The sequence below is a fragment of the Pleurodeles waltl genome, unplaced genomic scaffold (genome assembly GCF_031143425.1).
Source record: "Pleurodeles waltl isolate 20211129_DDA unplaced genomic scaffold, aPleWal1.hap1.20221129 scaffold_73, whole genome shotgun sequence".
In the NCBI taxonomy this organism is placed as follows: domain Eukaryota; kingdom Metazoa; phylum Chordata; class Amphibia; order Caudata; family Salamandridae; genus Pleurodeles; species Pleurodeles waltl.
Window position 1 is genome coordinate 159815 of NW_027150394.1, and position 15807 is coordinate 175621.

At 47.3% G+C, this 15807-nt stretch overlaps 1 protein-coding gene across 2 annotated transcripts in view; it reads right to left on the minus strand.

Moving 5' to 3' along the window:
- Window positions 1-15807, minus strand: part of LOC138281241 (E3 ubiquitin-protein ligase TRIM39-like) — a 107944-nt gene that overhangs the window by 18894 nt on the left and 73243 nt on the right. Inside the window, exon 6 of one of the 2 annotated variants that reach the window (XM_069219562.1) lies at window positions 4501-5200. The exons of the other annotated variant lie outside the window; for it this stretch is intronic. Within the exon in view, the coding sequence (XP_069075663.1) occupies window positions 4674-5200 (527 nt within the window). The 3' untranslated portion in view covers window positions 4501-4673. Of the gene's footprint in view, window positions 1-4500; window positions 5201-15807 lie in introns of those variants that run through there. 2 annotated transcript variants of the gene reach the window in all.

Here is a 15807-nt window from a genome sequence, read left to right on the forward strand (position 1 = left end):
TACCTTAGAGACTATACTCCCTTCGGAGGTTAGTAATATATAGACAATATATAAACTAGTAACCAAAAACTGGTAGGTACATAGTCAGAAAACAGTGCAAATAGTGAAAATCACAATAGGTTGCAATGGGCCTAGGGGTAACACAAACCATATACTAAAATAGTGGAATGCGAAAGTCGGTTTCTCACCTAAGCAAGAGTAGTGTGTAGAGGGACGCTGGGAGTGTAAGAAAACACCAAAGGTAAGTAATAGACCCCACCCCAGAGCCCAGGAAAACAGGAGTAAATCACAGTAAGTTTCCCAGAACACACAAGAAGTCGTGATGGAAGATAATGCAAAAACAAGAAGAGACTGCAAGACACCAACAATGGATTCCTGGACTGCAAGACCTGCGGAAGGAGAGGACCAAGTCCAAGAAGCACTGAAGAGTCCAGGGAGAACAGGAGCCTCTGCTAACCCCGATGAAGGTGCAAAAGATAAAACACCTGTGAAGAAGAACAGTCAGTACTGCACCCAGTAAGACAGATGCGGGTTCCTGGTTGGTGCAGATGAAGTCCCACGCCGGATGGAAGATTGCAGTCTGGTTTGCGTCGCTGGATTCTGCCAACAAGCCTTGGCACACACAAAGTTCACGGGTAGCAGAAAATGGCGCTGCCCAGGACCAGGAGGAACCACCCAGGAGAGGGAGACAGAGGGGCTCTCCTCAACTCACAGAGCCCTCGGAAGACCGTGCAGCATGCACAGGAGTCCCACAGCACGGGGACAAAGAAGGTGCAAATGGAGGCCCACTCAGCACGACACAAAGGGATTCCACACAGCCAGAAAACCACTCAGGAAGCTGTGCATCACAGGATGCAGTGCTGGGGGCCTAAGCTGTGCTGTGCATGAAGATCTTTGTGGAAGGTTGCACACAAGCCTTGGCAACTGAAAATCATGACTTGCACGGGAGTACTGTCTTGCATGGGGAGGTAAGCTCTTACCTCCACCAAAGTTGGACAGCTGGACCTTTCTACAGTCGGGACACTTCAGTCCACCACCCGTGTCGCTGGATCCACGCTCGTCGTCAGGAGAAGGGACCCATGCCACCAGTCGTCGCTGCAGAGGGGTGCCTGCTGAAGCAGGGAAGTGAGTCCTTCACTTCAAGGGAGATTCTTTCACTTCATGTGGTGCAGGCTGAAGACAGGCAGTCCTCGGAGGATGCATGACCTGGAAACAGTTGCAGTTGCTGGCAGGAGCTGAAGATACAATGTTGCAGAATTTGTCTTTGCTTCTTTGTTGCAGTCTGTAGAGTTCCTGGAGGGTCCAGATGCAGTGTCATCAGTAGAAGATGAAGTAAAGGATGCAGAGGATTCCTGCTGGAGTCTTGCAATCCGAATCTGAGAAAACACCCAGGAGAGAGACCCTAAATGGACCTAAAAGGGGGATTGGTCAGCTACACAGGTAAGCACCTATCAGGGGAGGGCTCTGACATCACCTGCTGACACTGGCCACTCAGATGCTACCAGAGTGCCCCACCACCTTGGAATCCAAGATGGCAAAAGCCAGGGACACTCTGGAGGAGCTCTGGGCACCACCCCTGGGGAAGTGATGGACAGGGGAGTGGTCACTCCTCTTTCCTTTATCCAGTTTGGCACCAGAGCAGGAACTGGGGGTCCCTGAACCGGTGTAGACTGGATAAGCAAGGAGGGCACCACCTGTGCCCTTCAATGCATTTCCAGAGGCTCTGGAAGGCTACCCCTCCCATGCCTGTAACACCTATTTCCAAAGGGAGAGGGTGTAACACCCCTCCCCCAAAGGAAATGCTTTGTTCTGTCTTCCTGGGCTCGAGCTGCTTGAGCAACAGGAGGGCAGAAACCTGTCTGTGAGGTGGCAGCAGCTGGGGCTGCCTGGAAACCTCAGAAGGCTGGTATGGCAGTACTGGAGGTCCACTGTGGAGCCCCCAGAGTGCACTGAATTGTAAAACCTATACTAGAATCAGTATTGAGGTACAATTCCCAGGTGTTAGACACCTTACTTGGCCATATTCGAAGTTACCATTGTGAAGCTGGACATAGGTAGTGACCTATGTCCAGTGCATGCGTAAAATGGTGTCCCCGCACTCACAAACTCTGGGAAAATGGTCCTGGACGACTTGGGGGCACCTCTGCTAGTGCAGGGGAGTCCTCACACACAGCTACTCTGCACCCAGCCTTCAGGGTGGGAAGGCCTGACATATAGGTGACTTATAAGTGAAATAGTGCAGTGTAGATGGCTGTGAAAGTTTGCATGCACCATTTCACACAGGCTGCAATGGCATTCCTGCAGAAGCCTTTGAATGGGCTCCCTATGGGTGGCAAAAGTAATGCTGCAACCCATAGGGATCCACTGGAACCCCAATGCCTTGGGTACCTAGCTACCATATACTAAGGACTGATAAGGGGTGACCAGTATGCCAATTTGGGATGAAATACTGGGTTACCAGTATGTAGGGACAAATTTGAGAGGAGAGAGAGCATACGCTCTGGGGTCCTGGGTAGCAGCTCAGCACAGTCAAATACACTGACATCAAGCAGAAGTTGGGAGTAACATCCCCAAAAGAGGGTACTTACCTACACCACTGTTAGCTGCATTTAGAGGAAAACTGCTTTTTCAAGACAACTATTTCAAAATAATCAGGCAATATAAAAAATGCATTAAGAGTAGCATGGGTAGTATTGTCCTCCAGAACTCCTCAATGGCAATATTGGACCATATTACATAATTACATGTTTCCTATTCTCTCTCTCTCTCTCTCTCTCTCTCTCTTTCTCTCTCTCTAAATTACCTACTGGTCTTCACCAGTAGGTAGTTATAGTTAGGACCTAGATTGGATTGAATTGTTTTTTTTTTTTACTTGCCTATATCTTTGGTGTCGATTGATGAATCTTCACAAACTTTTACAAAACAATTTGACGCTCACTTCAGCTGCTGTGCAGAAAATTTCAGGTCATTCGTCAAGAGGTGGCTGAGAAAAAGGAGGGGTCCAAAACGTGTTTTCCCCATGTTAATTTCCATAGGGATTTTGAACACAACTTCAACCCGAACAGCTTGTCGGAATTACACCAAATTTAGCAAAAAGCTAGCTTGTGGTCCAGAAAGTGCCCTTTTTGTGATCTGGTGAAAATCCATTCAGTAGTTTTCTAGTTATTAAATGAAAACCAAATTTGTATATTTATAGGGACTCAGATCCTCGGATCCTCCTCAGATCCTCCTCAGATCCTCCGTGGATTAAAAGTAAAAGCAAGGCCCTGATTGGCTGGTCGCAACCTGACAGAAAAGTTGAGTCCACCTCTTTGTTTCTCGCATTGCCTGGCAGAGAGGCGTGGTGGCGAATAGTGTACAAACATATAAAAGGTCCTGACCGCATAGGACACATGGAGGTTAGTGAGCAAAAAAATGCCCACTTTTTATTTTTTGGGCGATCCCTGAATCTTCCTCGAATCCAGGGGAAAAGCAAGGCCCTGATTGGCTGGCTGCAATCTGACAGAAATATTAACATGTGTGTTACAAAAACCATAGCAATTCACTGAAATAACTGAAGGGTACAGGAATGTTGTAGTTAGGTTGACGTTTTACCCATAAAAAGACAGAAATTCAGTAGTTGTAGTTATATTTATAGCTATACTTACCTGGAGAAACAATAACTCATGCAGGAAAGTAACTTAGGGCCATGAGTTAGAGTTTCTTCAAATACGTATACGTATAACCATATCTGCTGAATTTGTATAATTTTGTATGGGTAGAACTTCAACCTAACTATAATGCCACTGTACCCTTTGATTTGTTTAGTGGATATAAATATAGATAGATAGATAGACAGACAGACAGACAGACAGACAGACAGGCAGACAGATAGATAGATAGATAGATAGATAGATAGATAGATAGATAGATAGATAGATAGATAGATAGATAGATAGATAGATTTTGCTTTAAAAACCTCATTTAAAAAGGTGATGCTGATGTTTTTACCTTTTGGGTTACCTGCTTGGTAGACTGGCCCTTCAACAAGGTCACCCACTGAACATGAAAATGCCATTCTAGTTTTAGTAGAGACACAAATGTTGTGAGTGCATCGTCGATTCTCAAAGCGTAGATCTTTATTGAAAACCTACTGATTCAGTGTGGAGCATGACTGTCTCATGATGGATGCCCTGACTCTATTCCCATCTTTGAATGTTTTCAAAAGTGTATCATAGGCAGGAATTGAGTCTCATAGCGGTGATATATACACGCGGAAGGCACAAAATCAAGGCAGCCTTCTCTTTCCCTTGGGACACTGACAGGCACAAAGTTTGTAAGGGTCAGTGGACGTATTATAGCCAAGTAAAACAAGACTTCTTGAAAGTTAATAGCTCCTCCAAGCCACACATCCCTGGACCATCAGCGACCATGATGGGTGGTGTTTTGAGGATCAGTATTTGCTGTTGGCAGATAACAGAGAAAAAGCAAAAGAAAATATGTTTTTATTTTAAAGAAAATAATTTTATAGACATAAACATAGACATGAAAATGACACTTCATACAGTTACAAAGACTCATAAGTCTACCAAAGTATGTGGAGACAGAATTTCCACAAACGCCTCCAATGGGAGTAAATGACTTGTAAGAGACAAAGGAACGCCAAGGCAGAGATGGGGGGGACAATGTAGGTTTTACACAATACGTATATCTGCACCCCAGAGGCAGAAGAACGGGAAGATTCTCTCATTGAAGGAAGCCTTAGTGAAGGTGTAGAGATGCTCCATGGTCTCGGTGTTGTAAAAAGACAGCCGTCCTGCTTCGTAGTCCAGGTACACCCCCAGCTTCTTGAGGCGATCGCGGAGAACCAGGCGGTAATCAGGAGAGGAACTCATACAGGAGGATGGATAAGTGGTGACTACCCAGTAATCACTAACATACTGCCCTAAAGCCCAGATCCCACCCTCTGGTACATCTTGGTTCCTACTTACATTCTCTCTGGCAACCCCAACAAACCAACCTATTCCCTCTTCCGCCAACTGCACCTCCCAGTAATGCTTCCCTGACTTGAACCCCTCCGTCCCCAACACACACTGGTCATAAGTGAATCTCCTGGGATTCTCAGGCAGAGTCTCCTGTCTGTCTGTCCATCTCACACGTCTACCACTTTCAGACAGGATCAGGACAGGGCAGGCTGTGTCTGGATCCAGAGTGACTGGCACTGCAGAAAGAAGAGAGACTTTAAGACTTACTGTGAATGCACAACACATACTGGTGCTCGCTACATAGACAGATCAGCACCGTAGAAAGAGCAGAGACTCTAAGGCTTACTGTGAATGCACAACACATACTGGTGCTCGCTACATAGACAGATCGGCACTGCAGAAAGAGCATAGACTCGAAGGCTTATTGTGAATGCACAACACATACTGGTGCTCGCTACATAGACAGATCGGCACCGCAGAAAGAGCAGAGACTCCAAGACTTACTGTGAATGCACAACACATACTGGTGCTCGCTACATAGACAGATCGGCACTGCAGAAAGAGCATAGACTCTAAGGCTTATTGTGAATGCACAACACATACTGGTGCTCGCTACATAGACAGATCGGCACCGCAGAAAGAGCAGAGACTCCAAGACTTACTGTGAATGCACAACACATACTGGTGCTCGCTACATAGGCAGATCGGCACCGCAGAAAGAGCGGAGACTCTAAGACTTACTGTGAATGCACAACACATACTGGTGCTCGCTACATAGACAGATTGGCACTGCAGAAAGAGCATAGACTCTAAGGCTTACTGTGAATGCACAACACATGCTGGTGCTCGCTACATAGACAGATCGGCACCTCAGAAAGAGCAGAGACACCAAGACTTACTGTGAATGCTCAACACATACTGGTGCTCTCTACATAGGCAGATCGGCACCGCAGAAAGAGCAGAGACTCTAAGGCTTACTGTGAATGCACAACACATGCTGGTGCTCTCTACATAGACAGATCGGCACCGCAGAAAGAGCAGAGACTCTAAGGCCCGTATTTATACTTTTTTTGCGCCGCATTTGCGTCGTTTTTTGACGCAAAAACGGCGCAAACTTGCAAAATACAATTGTATTTTGTAGGTTTGCGCCGCTTTGCGTCAAAAAGCGGCGCAAATGCGGCGCTAAAAAAAGTATAAATACGGCCCTAAGTCTTACTGTGAATGCACAACACACACCGGTGCTCGCTACATAGACAGATCGGCACTGCAGAAAGAGCAGAGACTCTTAAGACTTACTATGAATGCTCAACACATACCGGTGCTCTCTACATCGACAGATCCGCACCGCAGAAAGAGGAGAGACTTTAAGACTTACTGTGAATGCACAACACATGCTGGTGCTCGCTACATAGACAGATTGGCACCGCAGAAAGAGGAGAGACTCAAAGACTTACTGTGAATGCACAACACATACTGGTGCTCGCTACATAGACAGATCGGCACCGCAGAAGAAGCAGAGACGCCAAGACTTACTGGGAATGCACAACACATACTGGTGCTCGCTACATAGACAGATCGGCACCGCAGAAAGAGCATAGACTCTAAGGCTTATTGTGAATGCACAACACATACTGGTGCTCGCTACATAGACAGATCGGCACCGCAGAAAGAGCAGAGACTCCAAGACTTACTGTGAATGCACAACACATACTGGTGCTCGCTACATAGACAGATCGGCACTGCAGAAAGAGCATAGACTCTAAGGCTTATTGTGAATGCACAACACATACTGGTGCTCGCTACATAGACAGATCGGCACCGCAGAAAGAGCAGAGACTCCAAGACTTACTGTGAATGCACAACACATACTGGTGCTCGCTACATAGGCAGATCGGCACCGCAGAAAGAGCGGAGACTCTAAGACTTACTGTGAATGCACAACACATACTGGTGCTCGCTACATAGACAGATTGGCACTGCAGAAAGAGCATAGACTCTAAGGCTTACTGTGAATGCACAACACATGCTGGTGCTCGCTACATAGACAGATCGGCACCTCAGAAAGAGCAGAGACACCAAGACTTACTGTGAATGCTCAACACATACTGGTGCTCTCTACATAGACAGATCGGCACCGCAGAAAGAGCAGAGACTCTAAGGCTTACTGTGAATGCACAACACATGCTGGTGCTCTCTACATAGACAGATCGGCACCGCAGAAAGAGTAGAGACTCTAAGTCTTACTGTGAATGCACAACACACACTGGTGCTCGCTACATAGACAGATCGGCACTGCAGAAAGAGCAGAGACTCTTAAGACTTACTATGAATGCTCAACACATACCGGTGCTCTCTACATCGACAGATCTGCACCGCAGAAAGAGGAGAGACTTTAAGACTTACTGTGAATGCACAACACATGCTGGTGCTCGCTACATAGACAGATTGGCACCGCAGAAAGAGGAGAGACTCAAAGACTTACTGTGAATGCACAACACATACTGGTGCTCGCTACATAGAAAGATCGGCACCGCAGAAGGAGCAGAGACGCCAAGACTTACTGGGAATGCACAACACATACTGGTGCTCACTACATAGACAGATCGGCACCGCAGAAAGAGCAGAGACTCTAAGACTTACTGTGAATGCACAACACATGCTCGCTACATAGACAGATCGGCACCACAGAAAAAGCAGAGACTCTAAGACTTACTGTGAATGCACAACACATACTGGTGCTCGCTACATAGACAGATTGGCACCGCAGAAAGAGCAGAGACTCTAAGACTTACTGTGAATGCACAACACATACTGGGGCTCGCTACATAGACAGATCGGCACCGCAGAAAGAGCAGAGACTCTAAGACTTACTGTGAATGCACAACACATACTGGTGCTCGATACATAGACAGATCGGCACCGCAGAAAGAGCAGAGACACTAAGACTTACTGTGAATGCACAACACATACTGGTGCTCGCTACATAGACAGATCGGCACCGCAGAAAGAGCAGACTCTAAGTCTTACTGTGAATGCACAACAAATGCTGGTGCTCGCTTCATAGACAGATCTGCACTGCAGAAAGAGCACAGACTCTAAGTCTTACTGTGAATGGACAACACAAGCTGGTGCTCTCTACATAGACAGATCGGCACTGCAGAAAGGGCATAGACAGTAAGACTTACAGTGAATGCACAATACACTTCTCGCTACATAGACAGATCGGCACTGCAGAAAGAGCATAGATTCTAAGACTTACTGTGTATGCACAACACATGCTGGTGCTCGCACAATACATACTGGTGCTCTCTACATAGGCAGAGCAGCACTGCAGAAAGAGCAGAGACTCTAAGACTTACTGTGAATGCACAACACATACTGGTGCTCGCACAATACATACTGGTGCTCGCTACATAGACAGATCGGCACCGCAGAAAGAGCAGAGACTCTAAGACTTACTGTGAATGCACAACACATGCTGGTGCTCTCTACATAGACTGATCGGCACTGCAGAAAGAGCAGAGACTCTAAGACTTACTGTGAATGCACAACACATACTGGTGCTCGCTACATAGACATCTCGGCACTGCAGAAAGAGCATAGACTCTAAGGCTTACTGTGAATGCACAACACATACTGGGGCTCGCTACATAGACAGATCGGCACCGCAGAAAGCGCAGAGGATCCAAGACTTACTGTGAATGCACAACACATACTGGTGCTCGCTACATAGACAGATCGGCACCTCAGAAAGAGCATAGACTCCAAGACTTACTGTGAATGCACAACACATACTGGTGCTCGCTACATAGACAGATCGGCACTGCAGAAAGAGCAGAGACTCTAAGACTTACTGTGAATGCACAACACGTACTGGTGCTCGCTACATAGACAGATCGGCACCGCAGAAAGAGCAGAGACTCTAAGTTTTACTGTGAATGCACAACACATGCTGGTGCTCGCTACATAGACAGATCGGCACAGCAGAAAGCGCAGAGACTCCAAGACTTACTGTGAATGCACAACACATACTGGTGCTCGCTACATAGACAGATCGGCACTGCAGAAAGAGCAGAGACTCTAAGACTTACTGTGAATGGACAACACAAGCTGGTGCTCTCTACATAGACAGATCGGCACTGCAGAAAGGGCATAGACGCTAAGACTTACTGTGAATACACAACACACTGCTCGCTACATAGACAGATCGGCACTGCAGAAAGAGCAGGGACTCTAAGGCTTACTGTGAATGCACAACACATACTGGTGCTCTCTACATAGACAGGTCGGCACTGCAGAAAGAGCAGAGACTCTAAGACTTACTGTGAATGCACAACACATACTGGTGCTCGCTACATAGACAGATCGGCACTGCAGAAAGAGCAGAGACTCTACGGCTTACTGTGAATGCACAACACATACTGGTGCTCACACAACACACACGGGTGCTCGCTACATAGACAGATCAGCACTGCAGAAAGAGCAGAGACTCCAAGACTTACTGTGAATGCACAACACATACTGGTGCTCGCACAACACACACGGGTGCTCGCTACATAGACAGATCAGCACTGCAGAAAGAGCAGAGACTCCAAGACTTCCTGTGAATGCACAACACATACTGGTGCTCGCTACATAGATAAATCGGCACCACAGAAAGAGCAGAGGCTTTAAGACTTACTGTGAATGCACAACACATACTGGTGCTCGCACAACACACACTGGTGCTCGCTACATAGACAGATCGGCACTGCAGAAAGAGCAGAGACTCTAAGACTTACTGTGAATGCATAACTCATACTGGTGCTCCCTACATAGACAGATCGGCACCGCAGAAAGAGCAGAGACTCTAAGACTTACTGTGAATGCACAACACATACTGGTGCTCACTACATAAACATCTCGGCACTGCAGAAAGAGCATAGACTCTAAGGCTTACTGTGAATGCACAACACATACTGGGGCTCGCTACATAGACAGATCGCCACCGCAGAAAGCGCAGAGACTCCAAAACTTACTGTGAATGCTCAACACACACTGGTGCTCTGTACATAGACAGATCGGCACCGCAGAAAGAGCAGAGACTCTAAGACTTAGTGTGAATGCACAACACATACTGGTACTCTTTACATAGACAGATCAGCACTGCAGAAAGAGCTGACGTTGTAGATGTGGTTTTGGTGAATACAAGGGACCACAGCGGAATTCCATGTCAGGACTGGAAGTGCTGATTGTACATTTACTCTGCCATACAAAGTCATCAATAAAACTAGTCATGTCAATCTATACAGTAGTAAAAACACTTTTGGGACTACAACTCCCATGGGCTCACAGAATCCAGAAAGAACTTCACACCGAATCAGCAATCAGTGCTGCATAATCTTCTTATTATTGGTTGGAAAACTGAAAAGCTTAGGCGCTCAATGGGAATGGAGAAATGCTGCTGGAACCCACAACACCCAGGCAAGAACCTTCCATAAAATGAGCAGCAAGGGTCTGCAACTGCCTTCCACCAGCTCTTACGCGGAGTTGTGCCACATTTACAAAGGATCTCAAAATCGTCCTCTCTGGGAGACACTTTGGATGACGTTCGATCTTTTCTCCCCTTTTTGACTGATCCAATCTGACCTTTCTCCCCTGATTATAACTGCTGAATCTGTGTGTTTCTTGTTGCTTATCTCTCATTTTTATGATTGTGATTCATATTCTTCTGTTTCTTTTCTTGTAAAGTGCTCAGATGCCATTAAGCCAAGTCTGTGCTAAAAAAACTGCAAAATTAAAATAAGATTTCTACAGCAGAACCAGTACCTCCCCTTTCAATCGCTGCTCAGCAGCCAGAGTAGTGCTTGTCTCTTCTGCTGGATTGTTACTGGTCATTGTTTATTCTTCTTCCCTTCACACCCTCTTCGCTTCTTTCAGCAAACTCCTTGTCTGGGAGAAGAGACTGCAGTGGGGGTGAGTATCAGGGCGCAGCATGGAGATTCCATCTAGCTGTCATGCCAGATTGTTTCCTCCACTCTTTCGTGCAGCGGTGCATCCCCAGGTGTACCTGGCTCACCACTCTTTCATTCAGCGGTGCGTCCATAGGTATACCCAGCCACTCTTTCATGCAGCGGTGCATCCCCAGGTGTACCTGGCTCACCACTCTTTCATGCAGCGGTGCATCCATAGGTATACCCGGCCACTCTTTCATGCAGCGGTGCATCCCCAGGTGTACCTGGCTCACCACTCTTTCATTCAGCGGTGCGTCCATAGGTATCCCCGGCCACTCTTTCATGCTGCGGTGCATCCCCAGGTGTACCTGGCTCACCACTCTTTCATGCAGCGGTGCGTCCATAGGTATACCCGGCCACTCTTTCATGAGGCGGTGCGTCCACAGGTGTACCTGGCTCACCACTCTTTCATTCAGCGGTGCGTCCATAGGTATCCCCGGCCACTCTTTCATGCTGCGGTGCATCCACAGGTGTACCTGGCTCACCACTCTTTCATGCAGCGGTGCGTCCATAGGTATCCCCGGCCACTCTTTCATGAGGCGGTGCGTCCACAGGTGTACCTGGCTCACCACTTTTTCATTCAGCGGTGCGTGCATAGGTATCCCCGGCCACTCTTTCGTGCAGCGGTGCGTCCACAGGTTTACCTGGCTCACCACTCTTTCATTCAGCGGTGCGTCCATAGGTATCCCCGGCCACTCTTTCATGCGGCGGTGCATCCACAGGTGTACCTGGCTCACCACTCTTTCATGCAGCGGTGCGTCCATAGGTATACCCGGCCACTCTTTCATGAGGCGGTGCGTCCACAGGTGTACCTGGCTCACCACTCTTTCATTCAGCGGTGCGTCCATAGGTATCCCCGGCCACTCTTTCATGCAGCGGTGCATCCACAGGTGTACCTGGCTCACCACTCTTTCATTCAGCGGTGCGTCCATAGGTATCCCCGGCCACTCTTTCATGGAGCGGTGCATCCACAGGTGTACCTGGCTCACCTCTCTTTAATGCAGCGGTGCGTCCATAGGTATACCTGGCCACTCTTTCATGCAGCGGTGCGTCCATAGGTATACCCGGCCACTCTTTCATGCAGCGGTGCATCCACAGGTGTACCTGGCTCACCACTCTTTCATGCAGCGGTGCATCCATAGGTATACCTGGCCACTCTTTCATGCAGCGGTGCATCCACAGGTGTACCTGACTCACCACTCTTTCATGCATTGGTGCGTCCACAGGTGTACCTGGCTCACCACTCTTTCATTCAGCGGTGCGTCCATAGGTATCCCTGGCCACTCTTTCATGCAGCGGTGCATCCACAGGTGTACCTGGCTCACCACTCTTTCATGCAGCAGTTCATTCACATGTGTACCTGGCTCACCACTCTTTCATGCAGCGGTGCATCCACAAGTGTACCTGGCTCACCACTCTTTCGTGCAGTGGTGCGTCCACAGGTGTATCTGGCTCACCACTCTTTCATGCAGCAGTACATCCACAGGTGTACCTGGCTCACCACTCTTTCATGCAGCGGTGCATCCATAGGTATCCTCGGCCACTCTTTCATGCAGCGGTGCATTTACGGGTGTACCTGGCTCACCACTCTTTCATGCAGCACTACGTCCACAGGTGTACCTGGCTCACCACTCTTTTGTGCAGCAGTGCGTCCACAGGTGTACCTGGCTCACCACTCTTTCATGCAGCGGTGCATCCACGGGTGTACCTGGCTCACCACTCTTTCATGCAGCGTGCATTCACGTGTGAACCTGGCTCGCCACTCTTTCATGCAGCGGTGCATCCACGGGTGTACCTGGCTCACCACTCTTTCGTGCAGCGGTGCGTCCACAGGTGTATCTGGCCCACCACTCTTTCATGCAGCAGTGCATCCACAGGTGTACCTGGCTCACCACTCTTTCATGCAGCGGTGCATCCATAGGTATCCTCGGCCACTCTTTCATGCAGCGGTGCATTTACGGGTGTACCTGGCTCACCACTCTTTCATGCAGCACTACGTCCACAGGTGTACCTGGCTTACCACTCTTTTGTGCAGCAGTGCGTCTGAAGGTGTACCGGTAGGACTCTTTCATGCAGCGGTGTGACCACAGATGTACCTGGCTTACCCTCTAAGGGCAGCTACTACTCTGTGCAGGTAGATCATGCACCCTTTTTGTGCTGACACACATGCATCAGTTAGGGGGCACTTCTGTGCTGGGCGATCAACATCCTGTCTTCATTGTTGCCAACAGCCAGGGCGCACCACAGCGACTTGCGATTCAGGATATCGCTGCCTGACTCTTCACAGTGACTCCTAGCATGGCCTGTCCCTCAGCGCTCTTCTTCACTTTTGTCAGCTGTATTCAGAGGAATCCTCTGCCCTACTAATCCAAAATGGTGGAATGGGTGGCATTAGGTTCTAAAGAACACCTGATTAATGGGTCCCAGAATACTAGGGTTGAAAAGTCTTTGCTCCGGTCCCTGTAGGCCTTGACAGACAAACTTTTATCCCAGCTGGGGAAGACACATTGGCTTCAGAAATTCTCTGTGACATTGGAGTGACCACCAGTGCCTTGTTGGGTTCCATTTGGGGACACAGTATAAGCGGATTCCTGCAGCTGAGCAGGGCCATGTACATAAAAATCTCTATATGTAAGTCTGTCTTTTTACCACTGAAAATACGAGTTAAGACTCAACACTCAAAACTAGAAAAGCCCTGAAATTCACCAGTTATTTTACGATGCTCAGCGTACCTCCCTCCCGCCATTGTTTCTCAGATTCTCCGTGTTCCTGCTCTATTCCAGTCTGCTTGCCACTTTCTAAACAACGTAAGCCCATGCCTGTGGGATTAGCATTTGCTATTGAAAAGCAAGTGACTAAACTCATTTTGATTGATCAATGCTTGTTTGTCTTTGAATGGTGCTCCAACCACGTGCATGTAGGTGAAGCTTCAATATAATCTCCTTTTCATGTTTATTATCATTTCATGTAAAGAGTCCATGTTTTTAGGTCTACCCCAAGTGCTTTAACCTGTTGTAAGTATTGTGGGCTTTTAGCCAGGCCCATCTCACGCCCATCACTTTCATTTGTTCCTGGGCTTGCCTTTCAAAAATCACTTGATGTCACTGGTAAATGCTTTCGTTTGTCCCACCTTTAAGCTTTTTTTGTAACAGCTTGCAGACTGCCCCGTTACACGGATTATTGCACGATTGCCGATATACTTCAGCGTTGCCGGACTATTTTTCCTTTCTTTTGTCTCTCCCCTTCATGCTTCATGGTGGACATATCGTGCACAGCGCGAACAGGCACAACAGCGTGAACTCCATCAGTAGTATTGGAGTGCAGGTCACATTGTTCATACTTACCTAATCAGAATAATTTCCCCTTAAAACACTTGAAATTAGTAAATGCTTAACGTAAAACAGAAATCCTCAAAGGGAAAGCGGCCAGATAGCTGCCCTATTGAGTCTCTTGAGCCCTGCCATTCAGTCCTGCTCCCCCACCTCTTCGCATTCTGCGCAGAGGCAGGGGATACTACAATATTCACTGCACTCGGGAAACCTGCCCCATAATGCTTTGCAGGGCATTACTTTTACAAAACATTTTTGCTCGTAACTCAGCCTGTGCTCCATAAGCTACATATATGGTTACACTGCGTTATTTATTGCCATTTGTGTGGTTATGCTCTCTAGGGGCAACCTATATAGTTACATGACCACGTTTCTTACAAATATTATTTTTATTGTGATGTTCTCTAGGGGCTGTTCTGAGCCTTGCAGTCAACAAACTATAATATTTGCGGCACAAAAACTCGCCCCATAATGCTTTGCAGGGCATTCCTTTTACAAAACGTTTTTGCTCATACCTCAGCCTGTGGTGGTCCGAGGACAATGGGACCACCTTCAAAAGGCTCTGTCTACATCACCTCTGGGTCCCCACACTAGGTTAGCGGGGACCCCAAAATAATACCCTTTCCCACCATTCAGTGTCTTTTAAGCTTTCTCATGGCTAGAACATTTGTTTTACAGCTGGGAGAGGTTTTGTTTGAAAGGCCTTGTTGGTAATATCATTGCAGTAGGCCTGCTAGACCCAAAAATGCCATCTCAGGACTAAGTATATGGCTACACTGTATTACTTTCTCCTGTTTTTTTCATGGGGTTATGTCCTTTAGGGTGTAACAATATGGTTACATGACCATGATTCTCACAAATGATATTTTTGTTATGGTGCCCTCTAGGGGCTGTTTTGAGCATTACACTCGAATGCCAAATGTGTATTTCTGATAAAGGTTTGTATGATAATTGTATATGTTTTAATAATTTCTCCTTATTACAGTTATGACCATGATTAAGGCCAATTTAACATCCTTATTACACTATGACTGAACACTCTTGATATGTTTGGGTGACCCTTCTAGTTTATTCCTCCTCTGTGGCTGACTTGTGTTTTTTTGGGAGGGAATTGTGCTAGCCAGCCAGCAGCTCTGACAGTGGGGTGCTGAAAGTGGTATTCTACAGGAATTAACAAGGCAGATTAAAATTAGAATGCTAAATGGCAAAACTTTCATTTTTTGCTGTAGATAGAGGAAGAAGGTAAATGGAAGTGCTTTAGTTCTATGCAGGGCCACTGGAATTATATGTCAGGAAAAGACCAAATTATGAGGCAGGGTTGACCAATTTATGTGGCAAGAAAAGTCCGGTTATGAATTGACAATGCCAATAGCTCTAACTCAAGCAAATGTGAGACCCATTGCACTGCAAATGCTTGTCTTTTCATGGTGGCTGCCTTTTGGTTTATTTTGACTCCCAGCTAAATTCTCGACTCTGCATGTTTCTTGAGAGAAGTGTCGTACTTAAGAACCTTTTGGGATT